The 19,789-nt window shown below is 41.2% G+C and overlaps 1 protein-coding gene across 1 annotated transcript in view; it reads left to right on the forward strand.

Annotated features, from left to right (window-relative positions):
* The first annotated feature begins 1,624 nt into the window (after nt 1-1,624).
* The window catches only part of RASEF (RAS and EF-hand domain containing), a 51,633-nt gene continuing 33,468 nt past the window's right edge, over nt 1,625-19,789 (forward strand). The window contains exon 1 of the mRNA XM_037901796.2: nt 1,625-2,098. Coding sequence (XP_037757724.1) covers nt 1,767-2,098 — 332 coding nt within the window. The 5' untranslated portion in view covers nt 1,625-1,766. The remainder of the gene's footprint in view (nt 2,099-19,789) is intronic.

Consider the following 19,789-nt stretch of genomic DNA (forward strand, 5'->3'; position numbering starts at 1 on the left):
TCTCCTATGTTAGTCAGCATGGGTGTTTTTTATTTATATGGTCTGTATACTCATTAGGTCAATACTTAGTGGGCCACCTTTCATATAAGAGCATGGAGGAAGCAGGATTTCTTTTGTTCTAGTTAGGAAGATTTTGCTGGAGTACAAAAGGTTAATTCTTAGGCTATGTCTACATTATGTGGACTACAGCAGCATAGCTATGCTGGCTTGACCCTGTGTAGAGACAGAGAAAAAAAAACAACACACAACTTGTTCCTCTAACCTACTTCTGAGGTCATGTCAGCTTCTTCTGAAGAGACTGAAATTGGTACCGTGAATCCTTTTACAGAGCATAATACTACAATAAATCAGTCAACCTATATTAGTGTTTTGGATCACTCTAGAGTGGCTTCCCAAATGAGATTTATGGTAAAGCACAAATTCTGACAGACCCCATAGTTACAGATCACTCTAAGAACATAGCACTTCCTGTGCTGCAGAGTTAAAGTGTTAGTTCTGAACTGTAGTAACACCACCTCCCCAAGGGATGGCAGCTAGGTTAACAGAAGCATTCATCTGTTGACCTAACTGCATCTACACTAGGGGTTAGGATTTTTCACACCACCGAGCACTATGTCCATCTATGTTTTAAGGGTAACTTACCCTCAGTGAAGTTAATAGAGTTTACACTTCGGTGAGATTGGCCATTTCTGGTGTACATTAAACAAGATGATTGGGGGGGAAAATATGGTTCCTGGATCTGTTAGTCTCTTCAGAAGTCAGGCTGTGGAACAACAATATCTTATATTACAACAGGGTCCCCATAAACTTTCACTGATGTCATTTTCTGTTTATTTGACATTTTAATAGGATCCTCTTACATTGGTATCATTGTATCTGGATCACAATACACTGGACTATGACATTCTTAATTAACATATTCTAAAGACAACTATTTATTAATACAGGAAGCACTTTTAATAAGAAACATACTTCCACGGACTTCAATGGACTTTGGACCAGTTCCTTAATGCCCCTTTTCCTTCTTCAAATACTGAGCCTTAAAAATGAATGGGGAAATTTCAGTTACCTGGAAAGTTTCTGCTGCAGCAGAGAAGAGGACTGTGGTATGGGGACTAAGCAGAGAATGAATAAACAACTTCTACGGTGTCAGCTTACTAACAGCCTAAAGAGAATCCCACATTCAATTGGACCACTGGACATAAAATAAGGTGTGTAGGCAGGGTTCCCGTGGCCTGAACACTTGGCAAGGAAACATTTCTAACAGACCGTTTAACGTTTTTTTCCAAAGAAAATATAATGCAAACATATGCAAAAAGGGTCCACTCTTAAAAGCTTCCTGGATAGCTTCCATAACTGAGTGAGTAACTTTACCCCACTATTTGCATTACTTCCTGCGGGGATTTCCTCCAGCAAATAGAAGGGAGCGGCGCAGGTAAGCGCATCACTTGTCTAAGGTGAACCCGGCAAGTCTGTCAGAGTGGCTTGCACCCACGGGCGCGCCGAACGCCGCCGCAGCAGCAGCACGTTCCTGCGCCCCGCCCGCCGGGCCCCCGGGCTCCCGCCTCGCTCGGGCTCCTCCGCCCAGTGAGCGGCTGGGGCGGCGGGGCGCGTCTCGGGGCGGAGGGAGGGGCGGCGCCGCCGGCGGCGGCAGGGAAAGCTGTGCGGCCGGCCGGTTCGCTGCGCTGGCGGCAGGCGGAACGGGAGCGGAGCCCGCGCCCCGGCCCGGAGCGGCCGGCAGTAGGGCGCTTTCCGGGCCGCTGGCGATGGAGCTCGAGGAGGGGGACGAGCTGGCCCGGCTCCGCTCCCTCTTCGTGGCCTGCGACGTGAGGGGCTCCGGGCGCATCGAGCGGGCGGAGTTCGGCTCGCTGTGCGCCGAGCTGCGGGTGCGGCCGGCCGAGGCCGAGGCGATCTTCCGGCGGCTCGACACGGACCGCGACGGGGCCATCACCTTCCAGGAGTTCGCCCGGGGCTTCCGCGGGGCCAGCCAGCGGCCGCTGGGGCAGGACGAGGAGGAGGCGTGGGGCGCGGCGGGGCCGACCCAGCCCTGGCGGGATTTCGAGCTGCGGCTCGGGGGCGAGGCCAGATACATCCCCAGGTAAGAGCTGCGCCCCCGCCCGGCCGCCGCTGGCACCTGCGGGGAGAGCGGGCCGGGTGTGTGGCCGCAGCAGTTAACCCGCCCCGTCTCCGCGCCTGCCCGCCCCGCACGGGAGCCGCACGGGGTTGCTGCCTGCTCTAGGGGGGCCCTCCGTGCGCACAAGGCAGCCTTGGCGCTGTTTGCATCGCTGTCGGGTCAGCTGTGCCAGGCGCTGCGCCAAGTGATGGCCCAAGGACCGCACGACGAGAGGCAGGGACCAGAAGAGGGGGGTGTCACAAGGGAACAGTAGGGCTCAGGATGAAAAGCCACAGTCACAACACGCCTGGGAAGCACAGCAGTGCGTGCTGGAGAGCGTGGTCCCAGCTGCAAAATCAGGATAATAATCGTTTGTGTGAAATAGGGGAAGGTCACTTTTCCTTTCCTTCTCAATCTGTCCCCCTGCCCCCTTTTCATAGAATATCAGGGTTGGAAGGGACCTCAGGAGGTCATCTAGTCCAACCCCCTGCTCAAAGCAGGACCGATCCCCAGTTAAATCATCCCTGCCAGGGCTTTGTCAAGCCTGACCTTAAAAACTTCTAAGGAAGGAGATTCCACCACCTCCCTAGGTAACACATTCCAGTGTTTCACCACCTTCCTAGTGAAAAAGTTTTTCCTAATATCCAACCTAAACCTCCCCCACTGCAACTTGAGACCATTACTCCTCGTTCTGTCATCTGCTACTGCTGAGAACAGTCTAGATCCATCCTCTTTGGAACCCCCTTTCAGGTAGTGGAAAGCAGCTATCAAATCCCCCCTCATTCTTCCCTTCCGCAGACTAAACAATCCCAGTTCCCTCAGCCTCTCCTCATAAGTCATGTGTTCCAGTCCCCTAATCATTTTTGTTGCCCTCCGCTGGACGTTTTTCCAATTTTTCCACATCCTTCTTGTAGTGTGGGGCCCAAAACTGGACACAGTACTCCAGATGAGGCCTCACCAGTGTCGAATAGAGGGGAACGATCATGTCCCTTGATCTGCTGGCAATGCCCCTACGTATACATCCCAAAATGCCATTGGCCTTCTTGGCAACAAGGGCACACTGTTGACTTTTATGCTGGTCTTATATGAGAATTAGTTTTTTGGGTTTTCCATGCTGGTGAAACCATCCCAAGGTGCATCCTGGTTAGCCAGAGTAGGCACCTGTGCATGTTGTGAGCTCAAGAGACACCACCTGATTAATTCTCAGGGACCCATCAATGGAAGCACAGCTTAGAGTTTCAGTGCTTGCTGGAAAGGGTGAGGAGTTCTGCATTGTTTCGGTGGGGCAGGACATGATCTTGCACCCACTCTTCTGTACGTAAGGTAAAATGTACCTGTGGAGTGGAGTACTGCAAGGACTTCTAACCACTTAGGCTATCCAGTGGGCACAGCACCTGCTTGGACTCAGAGGGAGATGAGCCTCCCGTGGGCCACACAGAGGGTGGGATCCCAGTTTGCTAGGAAGAGGCTGTGCATAGTGTGTTCTGGACAGGGGCCAGTAACGTAGGTGCGTTGACTCAAAACCTATGTGTATGGGAGAGGCTTGGAATGCCAGCACCCCCTTTTCCAACCTATGGGCCTGCTCCAAAGCTCATTGAAATCAATGGCAGCTTTAGATCAGGCCCTATATTCTGGAGTTGCAGATGCTTATGGACTGTATTTCATCTCTCCAGTCCTGCATCGTTCCCCTTACAAAGACAGTTGTGAATATCCTGTCCCTCAGCTGCTGAGTACCCACACTTCATTTGAACAAGAGACAAATGATTCAGTACCAAACAAAGCAACAGATGTAAAAGAAAATCACATTAATGGGACACTGCCAACTTGAAATCTTGACACTTATGAGTTAAAAGTAGGTTTAGGTGCTACTTTGCCCCTGAGTCTCCCTGCTGGTTTTTGTGGTCCTTACAATCACATTTTTTGAGTTTTTAAAATGCTTTCCCTCTCCTCCGCGACTGCAAAAGACCCAAACAGGGAAATGACTGACTGTGCAAGTGAAACAGACTATATGCAAAGTATTGTCAAATGCACAATTTAACAAATGAGGGGGGAAAGTCCCCTCTAATCTCTTTCAGGTATAGTAATCTGTTGTTACCTGTCATTAGAGTAGAAGATAAAAATCTCTCTTCTGTCTGAAAGTGTAAGTTGACTGAATCCCCTTAAATAAGCCAGGAGGCTGTAATTAACTCATTCTGGACAATACTTCCTGTGCTGTGATCTCAACTGAGACTTCACTACATTGCAAAAAATTCTCCCACTTCTCTCTTCGTGCTCTGAGCCTTCTATGTGGGCCCCAATCCTGCTCCCACTGAAGTCAATGAGAATATATTCAGTCCCATAATGGGGAAAGTTGACTGGCAGCAGCCTGCTTCACAATGAAAACTGTTAAAAAAAAATACTTTTATAATTGTAAAGTTGTTTCCATTTTGAAGGGTTCAAAATGGATCCATTGTCTATTTTTTTAATGACTTTTTATCATTTTTAGCAGAAAATTTCATTAAAACTGATACATTCTATAAAATCAGAAAATTTTGACGTTGACAGTTTTTTTGTGAAGAGTTTTTAAAAGACCATTTTTTGGTGAAATACTTTTTATGCAAAAAATTTTGCCCAGCCATCCTCAGAGTAAAGCTTCATGTTAGACAGCAAAGGTAACAACCTGGCTTGCTTGTTAAGGTCCCAGTCCTGCAAACACACATGCACAGGCTTAACTTTACTCACAAGCAATCTAATTAAAACAGACAACTTTTATGTAAACAGCGAAGCACTGCATAAGCATTCCTAGGCCAAAGCTGTAGTTGGAAACGTTGAGAAAGAAACAAGGAAGAGATTTTGCAGAAGAACAAATAGGCAAAACCTCTGGTGCAAGTGAACCTGTTAAAGATAGTAGAAAATGTCAGTATGTTTCCAGACCATCAAGTTTTTCATTTTGTTAAACGTTTAGTCCAGATCATACTTTGATCTATTTTATTGAAACAATTGTAAATGGCTCAGGACTTAATATTAAAGAAATGAAAAAAAAAATCAAGTCAGACATGATGAATCTCAACTCATTGGGTTATAATTTTAAATCAAGATGGCCAACTATTTAACTTGATTTAAAGGTCTGTATATTAATAAAATAGAATAATCTGTAGTGTTTTAATAAACATCTAAATGTTATACCTTAGTTAAAGTTTAACAACTTCTATTTAAGGCCCTGATTCTGCAAAAACCTGTGCACGTGCTTTGAAATATTTGAAATATGTGAATCGTTCCATGTAATTCAGTGGGATTACTTGTGTATAAAATTAAATATGTATGTAAGTCTTTGTAGGAATGAGGCCAGAAAGTTACTTTAAATCCTTTTTTTAAATTTACATAATATCCCCCCAAAAAGCATTCAAGAGATGTAGTCTTAATATTTTGGATTATTAAGAATAAAAGCTGTTTTTTACCTGCCAAAACCTTTGTTCAGAGTCTTTGTCTTGTAGCCACACTTTCAGAAGTGTACATTTAGGCTTTAGTGTTGCATGTTAGCTTGCCTAGATTGACCCTTGTGCTCATGCAGAGACCCTGACTTCAGTAGGGCTCTGTGTGTTCACAAGGGTCCATCCATGTAGCTTATCTTCTAGGCTTGGAGACTAATTTTGTGTGAGAGAGTTTTGGGCACCCTGCTTAAGAAAACTTGTGCATATTGTGGACAAAGAGGATGACAACATCACTGCTAGCTCAGAGGAATTTTTCATAGAAGCAATGGACAACATTGCAGCAGAAGATGAATGGGCTGACTGCCAGAAAGCAAATCGGTAATTTATTAATTTTCATTTGGACACTGGTGCACAAGCCAGTGAGTTGCCAGAAACAGTGTCGTTAGCACTAAAAGAAAAGCCGTGGGTGGTGAAGGTAAATGGTAAAACCCAGGGCTTACAGTAGTGAGTTTATCCCACTAAAGGAGAATATTAACTAGATATATGGGTAAATAACAAATTGGAAAGATAAAGTTTGTAATAGTGCCAGGGAAAAGAACACCTGCCATTGGGTTAAAAGTGTAAAACTCTTGGTCTCATCATGAGGTATGCTCTTTGATGGGGCAGAGAACCAGAACAAATGATTCTCTGCTCCTTGAAGTCTTTAAACCATGATTTGAGGACTTCAATAGCTCAGACATAGGTGAGAGGTTTTTCGCAGGGGTGGGTGGGTGAGATTCTGTGGCCTGCATTGTGCAAGAGGTCGGACTAGATGATCATAATGGTCCCTTCTGACCTTAGTATCTATGAATCTATGATGAGAGTTTGAGGACATCTTCCAGGGGATAGGGAGGCTCTCAAAGGAGTACAGAGTATAGCTGAAAGAGCCTAATTGCCCCACTGTTCACACACCTAGGAAAGTTCCTTTGGCCTAAAGCAGAGAGGCACAGGCTTATTGCTTTCAGAGTAACAGCCGTGTTAGTCTGTATTCGTAAAAAGAAAAGGAGTACTTGTGGCACCTTAGAGACTAACCAGTTTATTTGAGCATGAGCTTTCGTGAGCTACAGCTCACTTCATCGGATGCATAGCATATCGTGGAAACTGCAGTGGTTATCAGAATTACAAGATAAACCAAAAGAGTGAGTACACTTGTTGATTACTGAAGGGGAAAAAAAGACGGACTCCTTCACTTATGTATAGACCTAAAACAATATATATAAATACATAAATAGAGAATATTTTCCACTACTTGCCAGGGGAGAAATTTTGAGGGATATGGCTGATGCCAGATATTTTTCCATGCTGGATGTGTCATAGTCTGGTACCTATCTCTAGAAAACATTGTACATATTTGCAGTGGTGAGCTGGAGCTGGTTCGCACCGGTTCGCTAGAACCGGTTGTTAAATTTAGAAGCCCTTTTAGAACCGATTGTTCCGGGAGGGACAACCGATTCTGAAAGGGCTTCTAAATTTAACCGGCCAAAAGTGCCTTAGGCGCCGACTCTGCGGGTGCTCCAGCCCTGGAGCACCCAAGGGGAAAATTTGGTGGGTGCAGAGTACCCACCAGCAGCTCCCCGGCCCCAGCTCACCTCACCTCCACTCCGCCTCCTCCCCTGAACACACCGCCCCGCTCTGCTTCTCCACCCCCTCCCCCTCCAGGCTTCCCACGAATCAGCTGTTTGCGCGGGAAGCTGGGGCAGGCTGAGAAGCAAGTGGCGGCTTCCGGCTCAGGCCCAGGGCGGCAGAGGTGAGCTGGGGCGGGGGGAGGGCCGCCCGTGCCGTAGCAGGTAACCCGGGGGGGCGCAGGGGAACCGCTCCCCGCCCCAGCTCACCTCCGCCACCCTCAGCCTGAGCAGGAAGCCGCCGCCCTCCCCGGCTTCCCACTGAACAGCTGATTTGCGGGAAACCGGGGGGGAGGGGGGGACGACGGAGAAGCAGAGCGGGGCGGCGCGTTCAGGGGAGGAGGCGGAGTGGAGGTGAGCTGGGGCCGGGCACGGGGTGGGGAGCTGCTGGTGATTTGGTAGTTGCAGACACGCTTTCTAGAATATTTGTCTGGGGGAGCAAATTCCAGAGCTAGATTTTTGTGCAGGTCAGTTTGGTAAAATAACCTTTTGGTCTTAGACAAAATATGGACTGTGATTGCCAGAGCAACAGATCAGGATGAGAAGCTGCAGAAAGTGAATAAGGCTATTTCCATAGGGTAGTCAGAACAGCATGTTCCCAGCTTGTGTGACCAATTAAGAGGGGAGCTCTGAGTTCTAGGTGGCATTTTGTTTGAAGATATCAGAATGAAGATCCCTAAATTGTAATAGAAAAATATGTTAAAAGGGATAAATAATGCTCATGTGGGGACTGAAAAATCTAAGAGGAGAGCTAGAGACATTTTATATTGGCATCAAAAGAACAGCGACATTAAGGAAGCTGCCAAGGCTTGTTTCATATGCCAGAAGTACTAGCTAAGTCAAGCAAAAGAGCCCACGTTGGTGGCACAGGAAAGACTTTCTGCTTGGAGCAGCGTAGGCATAGATTTGTTTATGATGACGGGGGGTGGGGGGAACTATGCATTTGTTAAAAACTGTTATTCTCACATCCCTGAGATAGCTTTACTAGAAGATACTACAACTAAACCGGTGATTGTGCTTATCAAATCTGTTTTTGCTAGCCATGGTATACCTGATGTGAGTATTTCTAATGTGGTTACATCTGACACTGGGCCGCAGTTCAGTGGATATGAGTTTAAGAAGTTTGCAGTGAAGTTCGGATTTAGGAATGTAACCTTTAGTCCCCATTACCCCAATTCAATGGGTTGGTGGAAAATGATGTTAAAATAAGAAGGTGCCTATTGAAAAATGCTACGGCATCATTGGTGGTGATCTGTAATTTAACAATACCTTAGTACAGACCTTTACCTTTACATTACAGAATGGCACCAATGAAACATGGTTTGTTACCTGTAGGCAGTTTATTTAATAGAAAACTGAGAACTAGAATGCCTGTCATGAAAATGCTGATGTCAGAGGAACTGGAGATTTGCAGAAATTTAAAGAAGCAGATAAAGCTATATAAAAAAACTCGATATGTTTTGGGGTTCTGGGAACTATCACTACTTTATGAATATGGCACAGTGAATGTCTCTGATGGATATCAACGGTTGCAAACAGCAATGTTGTCTTAGGAGGGTGTCACTCCAAATGGACATATACTGAGGAGGAAACAATGACACTTTCTCCAGCTTTGAGAAAGGAAAGGGGTAAGGGGCACTGAGTTTGCTGTCTTGCCTGAGAAGGTCTCAGTTTGGTAATAGCCACAACAGATCCAGACAACCAGCCCGAGGATATACTACTTCCAGAAAAAATAGAGTCACTGCCTCCTGACAACAGCATTACTCATGTTCAAGGGAAACCTGCAAGTCCAAGTGACAGTTGAAGGCTCCTCAGAGATTGATAGAACACTGTTAGTAAATTTAATCAGGTTGGCTATAAGTGTTTGGAATTGTGTGTTATCTAAACATTTAAGGGATGTTATTTTTAAGTTTTGGCTGGCAGAGGAAGGAAGACTGGTATTGGTATTGTACCTTTAAGTGGTTTCGCTTCCCAGACAGGAAGTCTGAGGAGAGGGAACTGCAGAAGCCCACCTTATGTAATGTAGAGGCAGCTGGGAACTGGCATCACTCAATAAAAAGGATCTCTTTCATGCACTTTGGGCCTACCATGATTACTGATGTGGGAGTCATTTGGTAGGAGATCAAAAAATATTACTTGTGCGCCATGGTGCTTTGTGAAAGCATCCATCTCCTTTCACTAACAAATGTATCCCAGTGTCTTGGTTACTGTGTTTGCAGCAGCAATTTGAATGCTGTCCCATTGCTTGTCTAAGAGGGTAGTAGGAGGGAATGGGGATAGCTTTGTTTGGTATAAAATGATGTGGTCTGATTATATTGAGTTGCAATTCTCATACATGAAATTACCAACTGAAAGACATTCAAAATGAAATGGTGGTGATTGAAGTGCATGTGTACTCATATCAAATGAATAATTCTGTACTGTTTCTTCATGCAAACCAGTCCTCTTCCTTTTTAGGTTTCTAGGAATCTCTCTAATGTATAATTCTTCGCTTCATTTGTTAGGCATGTATCAATTCAAGTTCAGGGCATCCTTTGTTTTCTTTCATTTTTCCTTTCTGTTTACAGTTTTCAAGCACTGGAGGCCGAGATATGCTATAGTTCAATTTCTCCATGCTGGTCCCAGATCTGGCAAATGTTTTAGCATGTGCTTATCTTTGCTCCTCTGGGTAGTCCTATTGAAATCAATAGGATTACTTATATGAGCAAAGTTATGCAGCTACTTAAGTGTTTGAAGGATTTGGGCCTTGGACAAAAAAAATGCAAAGTTTGAGATGACTTTATAATATTACATTGTTTTACATTTAACTTTTTTATAAATCCACATTTTCTAAACTTTTCTTAAAGGAAAAGTTAAGCAGGACTGCTGAAATACTTCTGAAATCAAAACTGGAAAAAAAATCTTAAAATGGCAAACTTCTCATCATAATAATTACAGAACTGTTTTTAAGGTATGCCGTTTACTAGCACCTGAAATTTTACATAATAGTTTGTAACTGTTGTTCTCAATGGCATTTTGTGTCCCCGCACATGCATTGTTCTTTATTTCTCTGATACAGTATTTTCTGGTATATATTTGCACTGAGAACCACAAGAAAAATAATTTAAAACAAGCAAACAAACAAACCCTGGCCATCTCAGATGTGTAATTAGTTAAAATATGAACCATCAATAGAGACGCTAATTTGACTCTGCCTGGATTCTGACCTCAGTTATACAGGTAAACTGGAATAATTCAGCATTCGGACCTGGAAGGTGTTGAGTACTTGGTAATTGGCCCCAATCCAGCATAGCATTTGAGCATGTGCTTATTAAGTGCCTTGCTGGATTGCTCATAAAAATGCATAGCAGCTTGGAGGAGTGAGCCCTAGAAGATCAGAGTAACAAGACAGAAATGGGACCTGTTTCCCTGTAAGATAGAAAGGACAACTTTTCTCTACTTCCTTGTATTGCCATTGGGATTTGCACTTGCATCAAAGGGAACAATTTGCCTTTTATTCTACAAACAAGAAATGATAGAAAATTTCACCATATGATACAAATAGAATGAAACCGTTAAAAAATCTGAATCTTGGATTAGAAATTTCTCTTGTGTTTTAATAATGATGAATGCCTGGGTCTTATGTAGTGCTTTTCATCCACAGATCTCAAAGTATTTTTGTATCTCAAAGAAGATCAATATCATTATGCCCATTTTACAGATGAGGAAACTTAGGCACAGAAAGGGACATGACTTGCCCAAGAACACCCAGCAATGTAATGGCAGAGCCAGGGATTGAGCCCAGTTCTCCTGTCCCAGTCCAGCATCCTATCCACTAGGCCATGCTGCTTAGCTATTAACATTTAAATTATATAAGGTTTGTAATGCATCGGTGTGGCTAAGGCCCTTCATTTTAGTTTTTATTTTGTTTAAAATATTCCAGGAATTTATCACAACAAGGAGTCTGGTGGCACCCTAAAGACTAACGTTTATTTGGGCATATTCACTTTTTTTAATCAAAAGATTAAAGTGTTTTTAACAGAGTTCCAGTCATGTTGTCTTTATGTAGGGTTAATGCAAAAGATGCTAAAATCAGTTACTCTTTTAGAAAGCTATAATGCAGGAGCAAAAGTATTATTATATAGGTTTTAAAAATAATTTTCTAGAGTTAAATGCTGACTTTAGTAGAGACAATACACAATTCCTGTGGTATCAGAAATTCCAGCTAGTTAACATTTTTCTGTGTACTTACTTTTGACTTTCTAAAATTGCCTTATGGGTTTTGTCTTGATTAAAATAAAAGGTGTGTTGCTAGAAGGTTAGCTAGCGTACTCTTACTAGCACATTCTAACACTCTAGCATAGACAAGCCCATGTAGACTATTAACACATGCCAGCTGGCCAAGATGAAGCCTACTTACAACATCTGTCTAATGATACACCTTTAAATCTTAGTCATGACAAATCCTATCACACCAGCTAAAGGAGAAATCCTTGCTGAACAGCTGTGGTCTCCACCAGCTTAAAATAAGTTATATTGTTTACTGCTGCCTTATCAAACTGTTGATAAGGTGTAAGGAAAGTTTTTGATATCTTATATAATATATTATAGGAGTTCAGCAGGGCTGATCACATGTAAAGTTACATGTGTAGGTAATTGCAGGATTGGGGTTTAAGACATGCCTCCTGCTTCAAACAGTTTAAGGTTAATTATCAGGTGGTATTAATATTTTCTAGACTGTATCATAATTTGCTGTGTTCTCAGGGTGATTATGGCTCATATTCAGTGCCCAAAAATCAGAGATTTCAATAAGCAAGGCTCAGGAATTATTTCAGTAAACGTAACCCTAAAAGGCACAAAATAAGCCTTAATTGTTTTCGCTGTTAATGATCCATCTCCCAATCAAATCTGCATTCAGTATAGTGGTAGATGTTAGATATACAGTATCTGTGAGCAGTACTCTGTTTCTATGTGCTGTATAATGCATATTTTGAAACTGGCTTAATTTTTTAGACAAATGTTATGGGATGTGTCTTGCCTGTCTGCAGTTTGATTTATTGATTGTCCAATTCATTTAATTTAGCTTGCTGCCAGGGTGCCTTCAAAGCGTGTGTTATAGCTGCCTCTGTTATCTTTTGAAATTAGATGGGAGAACTAAATTTATCTTTTTTTTCCTCCAAAGAAAGATTTTCTTCCCACAAATTTCCAGGGATTAGTTTAGTCAGGTTCTTATGTGAGGCATTCACTGTGAGCCGAAGTGTTGTTTGCCAGTTAGTCTTTATACTCAGTGAGCAATTGTGCCAGTAGCACAAAAAGTGGAAAGTGTTTCCAGACTAGTAACCTAGTATAATGCAAGACATCTGATTTTAACTGAATCTTTTTTTTTGCTTTCTTTTCATTCAAGACATAACCATTCTTCCTTTTTTATATTAAATCAAATGCAATGGGTAATTACGCACAAAAAGACAGTAATTTCATTTTATATGCAGTGAACTACCTATTGGAGCATAGTTGCATGAGCCTTAGGAGTTCTCCTTTATTGAGAACTGAGGCACACATCGGATTATACAACTAAAATCTATTTGACTTTATCTGAGTATACAGTTACCCTCACACCTATTGAAATTTCAATTGCCAACATTAAAAGAAAACAGCAGAGTATTTTTTAAGTCTATATAAAAAGGACAGCAGCTTTTTCCTCCCTGAAATTAGAATAAGGTATGATCCAACGCCCACTGACACCTCGAGAAAACTAGTGCTTGCAAATCATGGAACCATCAGTTGTGCCAGCAGTTCTTGATGTCTGCAAATGGTGGACACCAAACCTGAACTGTGGATAGTGGCTTCTTTTGGATTTTGTCTCCCCCAGACAGGGATTTCATGCCCCTAACAAGAAGTTGGTGGGGTGGGGGAAGGAGGGGATAGAGGTAGGGAAGAGAGAGCTTTTCAGGGCCAGCTCCTGAATCCCACTACCTGGAGAAATTTGATTTCTTTCCCCACCCATCTTACAGGACTCTGAGGTTCAGTCTGAAATATACCCAAGTAAATACAAACTAAAAATGATGTGAGTAAGTGGGTGCTACGTAAGTAGAAATGTCATTAAATGTCAGGTTATAAATACTCTCTCTCTGAAAATCCCACCATTTTTTCCTTGCTTTTCACCACAAAGCTCCACTTCTGTTATCTGTTCCTTTCTTTGTGCCCTACTTCATTCTGCTTCCTGTGTTTACCTGATTGTAGGCTACCATCTCTTCAGGACAAGAGTTTAATTTTATTTCATCTCTAGAAAGTTGGAGCTAATAATTTTGTTCATAATAATTCTTATATAGAACTATACAAGTAACTCATTTTCCATAAAATATCAGTAGATCTTTAAAATGTAATAAACTCAGCATAACATTGGAGTGCACAAAGCTACCAAACCAGCAAAATCTACAAAATAATCAAGACTGAAAAATGTGTATCAGTGTCTACTGCATAAAAAGCTGCATTTCAGGCTAACACTCAAGAAAGGAGTGATAGCTAAAAGAGGGCAAAACCTTCCACAGTGCACTCATTCAAAGCACTTGAGACAGATAAACAGGTACTGTCTCGACCTTCCAATTTGTTCCCAGACCTTCAATCACTAGCACTATTATGAGACAACTGTGTGTCTGAAAAACATTCTGGGCCTGATTCTGATTGCACTAATACCAATGTAAATCAGGAGTAACTCCACAGTTACACAGATGTAAAACTGAAAGATAAAGTTAGAAGGAAGCCTGAGATCAGAATCAGGCCTGTCGCATATTAATATGAAAATGAGTACTCCAAGCATCCTAAATGGCTTCAGAATTCCCATGTCCATAAGGATTAAAAATTTCTAGGCCCTATTTATACAGGTTTTACAAATGAACTTGACAATTGTGCATAAACACAGTTTAAACTTGTTTGTGGCTGAACTGGGTTCCAAGGTGCCTTGATTTGTCAGTGTGCATGGAGTCACACCGCAGAGTCATTTTAAAAAAACAAAAACAAGAGCTCTACCGTAGGTCATCTCTACCTGGCCTCGCTCTAATGCGCTTTAGCTCCATCGATGGTGGCTAGCCAAACTATGGTAGAGCATGCTTTTCCTACAACTGCATAAAATGGAGATGGGTTTGAGCTGATACAAATCTGAAATTTGGAGTGTTTGGATTTGGGGTTTTGATTTAGGCCAATCTCTATCTTAAACACTGTTGTAAATACCTGTCCAGGCATGACCTTAAGATGAAGCAAGGTGTATTCAGGGCAGGTATACATCAATACCCAGAATGCTTTTCTATTCTACATTTATTGCAAAGCTCTACTTTGGGAACATACCTTTTGGGAACAACAGCTGGCAGATTGCACAACAGGGATTCAGTCCCTAGTGACAATGAATAGCAATAATTTCTTTCACATTATTTTTAAAACATCCATCCCATGCATTAATATTTATGTGCATCTCTGGGTGTACACATTTTTAAGAGTTAAAAACTTTGCACTTGGAAGTGAAGGAGGCCAAAAAAACCATTGAACAGTCTTAAAGAATTCAAACTGGGCTAATTTTTAAATTGAAAGTTCTGAATTTTCTGAAATTTCTGACATTGAAATACAAACTTGTTAGTCTCCCTCTGTGTCCCATCAAAACTATCTGAGTTTCAAATATTAGATATTCACAATGCACTGCTCAGGAATAAGCTGCAGACCACAACTTATTTTCAAAGTTTATTCAGCAAATAATTTTGAATAATTAGCACATTTTTGAAAAGTGATCTCTTCATAGAGAGTTGGAAAAAATAGACCGCATTAATCAGTTAGATTATTCAGTACTGTACAATGACTCTGTCTTGCTATAATTATGCCAGTTAAGTGTTCCAAACTATGTGAAAGCAGAACAGTGGTTGAAAAATATGCAAATAGGCAGTTCAGAAAAATTATTTTCATAACAGTCAAACACTCACTCCACAAGGCCACATCCTTCTAAAATTCTGTGAATTTATAAAGTATTACAGTGAGCTTGCAATTTACAAAATATAGTTTTCAGATACTTGAGGTGATTAAGTCAATGGCACTACTGATAATTTATGAAAATGTTTTACATCTTGCTCAAGATGCCAGTGGTCAAGTGGAATTACAGCAAATTTGTTACAAATTTTTAATATCTTCTGTGTTTTTCTGTTGCTTTTGTGGGATATGTTTTTAATTAAGATTTTATGCTAAGCTGTCTCTGACATGCTCAGATAAGTTCCATCAACATCCCCAACTGTCAGTTTCAGTTTTTAAAAAGAAAAGGAGTACTTGTGGCACCTTAGAGACTAACCAGTTTATTTGAGCATGAGCTTTCGTGAGCTACAGCTCACTTCATCGGATGCATAGCATATCGTGGAAACTGCAGAAGACATTATATACACACATATAATGTCTTCTGCAGTTTCCACGATATGCTATGCATCCGATGAAGTGAGCTGTAGCTCACGAAAGCTCATGCTCAGATAAACTGGTTAGTCTCTAAGGTGCCACAAGTACTCCTTTTCTTTTTACGAATACAGACTAACACGGCTGTTACTCTGCAACCAGTTTTTAAAAAAACCTCCCAGTGGCTATTGCAGCTTCTGTTGGGTGTTGCACTACTGTGGTTGTGTGGATTTTGTTTTACCTCTTAGACTTAACTGGCTCTGCATAAAAGTATGTCACTAGGATGTTCTGAATCTAGCTCTGACTGCTGTAATTGAGCCAATGAGGAACAATGAGCATAGAGAGGTTTTTGGATCACATAGCTAGCGTAAAGTACCATAACAGCTACCTTATGTTTCTGACATCAACCTCTTAATACAAAGCTTACCCACATCAGTGCGCAGACAGACACAGTGGTAGTGAAGCATTGCTTTTAACCTTCATTCTTTGTGTTTGTTCATTTGTTTAATCTTTGATGTCAAAATAGAAAACTGAGAGAGGAGTGGCGGTGACATTCTTGGAACAGGAACAAAAATGCAAAATTGTAAAAATACAGAACAGAGCTCCACCACAGGCTCCTGAAGCTATTGGCGCAAGGAGCTTGTTGTAGGGAGAGACCAATGTACTTGGTTAATTTTCAGTTTGTCAGCATGAGGCATTGTAGCTGCATATGCTGTACCGTAAGGAAGAACCTACTGGACAGTGAACTAGAGATGCTTTAGTAGTAATATTTTTTTAGAGTTTTATTGTCAGGAATGTTCATGGAAGCAGCAAATTTAGAACAGATATAAAATATTTGCAAAATGCAAACTTTGAACTCAGATGTATGTGCACACCAAAAACCTGATTCTAAAGAGTTGTGCTCGTCCATCTCAGGAGGCAGAAACATGCCATGTGACCTGTGTATCCTGTCAAAACTAACCAATGCAATTAGAGTTTTGAATATCAAATGCTCTCAATAAACTGATCACAAACCATCTATGGACCAAGAATTTTTCATTTTGTGGGGGTGAATAATACCTACTAATGAATAAGAATGACCCTACTGGGTCAGACCAAACGTCCATCTAGCCCAGTATCCTGTCTTCCGATAAAAAGAAAAGCAGTACTTGTGGCACCTTAGAGACTAACCAATTTATTTGAGCATAAGTCTTCCGATAGTGGCCAATGCCAGGTGCCCCAGAGGGAATGAACAGAACAGGTAATTATCAAGTAATCCATCCCCTGTCGCCCATTCCCATGTGTCTTATTGATATGTCTTATTGACAATTAACAAAAAGAAAAACGAAAAACTCATTGAATAATGTAGTCACTACAAATTGTTTGCTCAGCTTTAGATTTTACATTCACATCCCAAAGACCCAAAAGTGCTGATCCATACCATGTTGAATGTATCTACCTTAGAGGGATGAAGGATTCATTTGACTGTGATGGATTTTGATATACCAAGAACACATTTTCTTTTATTTAGGGCCCAATCCTGACTTAAATAAGTAGTCCTTACTCATCTGAGTAGCATTGTTGTGTTAAAAGTGACAGCTAATAATAATACTACATTAATTAATTGATACCTACTTGTGTAAACGTTGGCAGGATCCGGCCCTCAATTTGTTTTTGCAGGGCAAAATCTAAACCATTCCAAACTCTCCTTGTTTTGCCTAAGGAATACTATACGATATAAACCATATCATCTCAACTTTGCCTAGCCCTTGTAATACCGAGACAGAATAAAGTAATAAGAGGATGGAATTTCAGCCTTTGAATTTCCCTCATTTAAAAATTAATTAAGCATGGTGATAGTTTGTATTTAATGTCAGTGGTTTTAACTTATTGTTAAATGAAAATGCCCTTATCTGTATTTTAAATGTGGGTTATTGACCGAATGGTGTTATGGGAGTTTTTTAATTACTGGTTATTCATGCATAGTCATGAGTGGATGAACCTGGTTAGTACCATGATTGCCTATGCATCATGATATTACTTTAAAACTGTGTTCTGAAACATGCCACTGTGCATATATGGGAGAGAATCTTCAAAGACTAATATAAGTGTTAAAAGAAAAGGAGTACTTGTGGCACCTTAGAGACTAACAAATTTATTTGAGCATAAGCTTTCGATGAAGTGAGCTGTAGCTCACAAAAGCTTATGCTCAAATAAATTTGTTAGTCTCTAAGGTGCCACAAGTACTCCTTTTCTTTTTGCGAATAGAGACTAACACGGCTGCTACTCTGAAATCTAATATAAGTGTTGAAATTTTGACTTATAGAAATACCTAATATACCTAAAGTACTAGCCTGTATAAAAGACATGATTTCTGAGAAAGATACTTTTGGTGCACAAAAATGCCATGAGCATCAGTAAACCTGTATTTCTTTGTGCCCTTGGTACATTGCCATATATTCAACTTGTACATCGGCGTTTCAGCCTATAGATTTTTATAGTCTCCTGGAAGTTCTGCAGTTGTTTAAAATGGTATGTGAGCTATAGCAACAGTTATGGTACAGCTGTAATAGAATAATGCATACTGCTGGTGGGAAATCATATGGAGACCGTGAGAAGGTATGTTGATAACCTACACAATGGATATACAGTATGAGGTGCTTAAAGTAGATGAAGTATTAGGTACAGAGAACATGAATCCTCATTCTATAAACAAGTGTCCAAGGAGATGCCAAACCTTTTAAGTTATATTTTAAATAATGTTGTATTTGTAGAAGATTCTTCATGACTGGAGAACTGCAAGTATAATTTCATTATTGGGAAAGGGTCAAGTATATAATCTTGGGGAAAATCTTAGAAACTTTTCATATAAAAAACTTCAAACTTTTCTGTAAGAAGGAAAAGAGAAAATGTATACATGGTATATTAGATATGGCACTGGTGTAGGACTCGGAAGACTTTGGTTTCATGCTATTTTCTGCCGCTGATCCACTGGATGACCTTGGGCAAAACACATCACCTTCCCATGCCTCAGTTTCCCTTTCCATTTTCTCTGTCTGTTTAGGTTGTAACTCTTCAGGGCAGTTTACACACACCCATCTTTGTGTGTACAGTGCCTCACATAATCTGGCTCTGATCTTAGTTGGGGCCTCTAGATCCTACCATAATAGTATTTCCGGTAATCAGATTTATAATCCAAGTAACAGAAGGATCTAGCATGAAACAAAATACATTACACAACTATACTTCCTGATAAGGTCAGAGAATTCAATGAAGAATTCTTCAGTAGTAACCTCTGTAATATTGTCCTCCTTCCTTAAGATGTTGCATGTTTTGTTGCTGTTTTTGTGTTTGCTCTTTTCAAAATTGTTTGATTAGGCAGTCAGGAATTTTTGTATTCTAGTTTATTAAGGTAGTCTGCATTTAAAAAAAAATCAGTATGTTGTTTTTCTGCACTATACCAGAGTTTTTATAAGTGTTTTTTTTTCTTGTAAAAGTTTTCAGCCACTGTGCGTGCGCGCACACACGCGTGCGCACACGATTGTTTGCTTTCCTTAAGCATCCACTGTTTTTCACATGAGAATGGTATGTAGGAATGGCATCTTAGAAAGATTCTTTTTATTTTTTGTCAAATAGAGCAGACAAAGTTCCAAGAGTAAAATTATTGTTTTATGCCAGTGATTTTTTACACAGTGTTCCTTGACAATTTACTTCCTGGTTAAATAAGAAAATCTATAAAGCTGTAAATGGTCTGGGCCCCAGATATCTCAGAATTCACCTTATGTATCTCTATGACAAATGAAATTACTGATTCTGGTTTACTAATGTGTTATTCATTGAGTCATCTCTGTCCTCTTTCTCCAAGAAAATATACCCAACTCCTTAACCTTTCATTATAACTTACGTGCTTGAGCCCCCCAACCTGCAGCAAATACTCACCAGCAACCACACACCACACAATGGAACCACTAACCCAGGAATCTATCCTTGCAACAAAGCCCGTTGCCAACTGTGCCCACATATCTATTCAGGGGACACCATCATAGGGCCTAATCACATCAGCCACACTATCAGAGGCTCGTTCACCTGCACATCTACCAATGTGATATATGCCATCGTGTGCCAGCAGTGCCCCTCTGCCATGTACGTTGGTCAAACTGGACAGTCTGTACGTAAAGAATAAATGGACACAAATCAGATGTCAAGAATTATAATATTCATAAACCAGT

The sequence above is a fragment of the Chelonia mydas genome, chromosome 5, assembly GCF_015237465.2.
Source record: "Chelonia mydas isolate rCheMyd1 chromosome 5, rCheMyd1.pri.v2, whole genome shotgun sequence".
Classification (NCBI taxonomy): Eukaryota; Metazoa; Chordata; order Testudines; family Cheloniidae; genus Chelonia; species Chelonia mydas.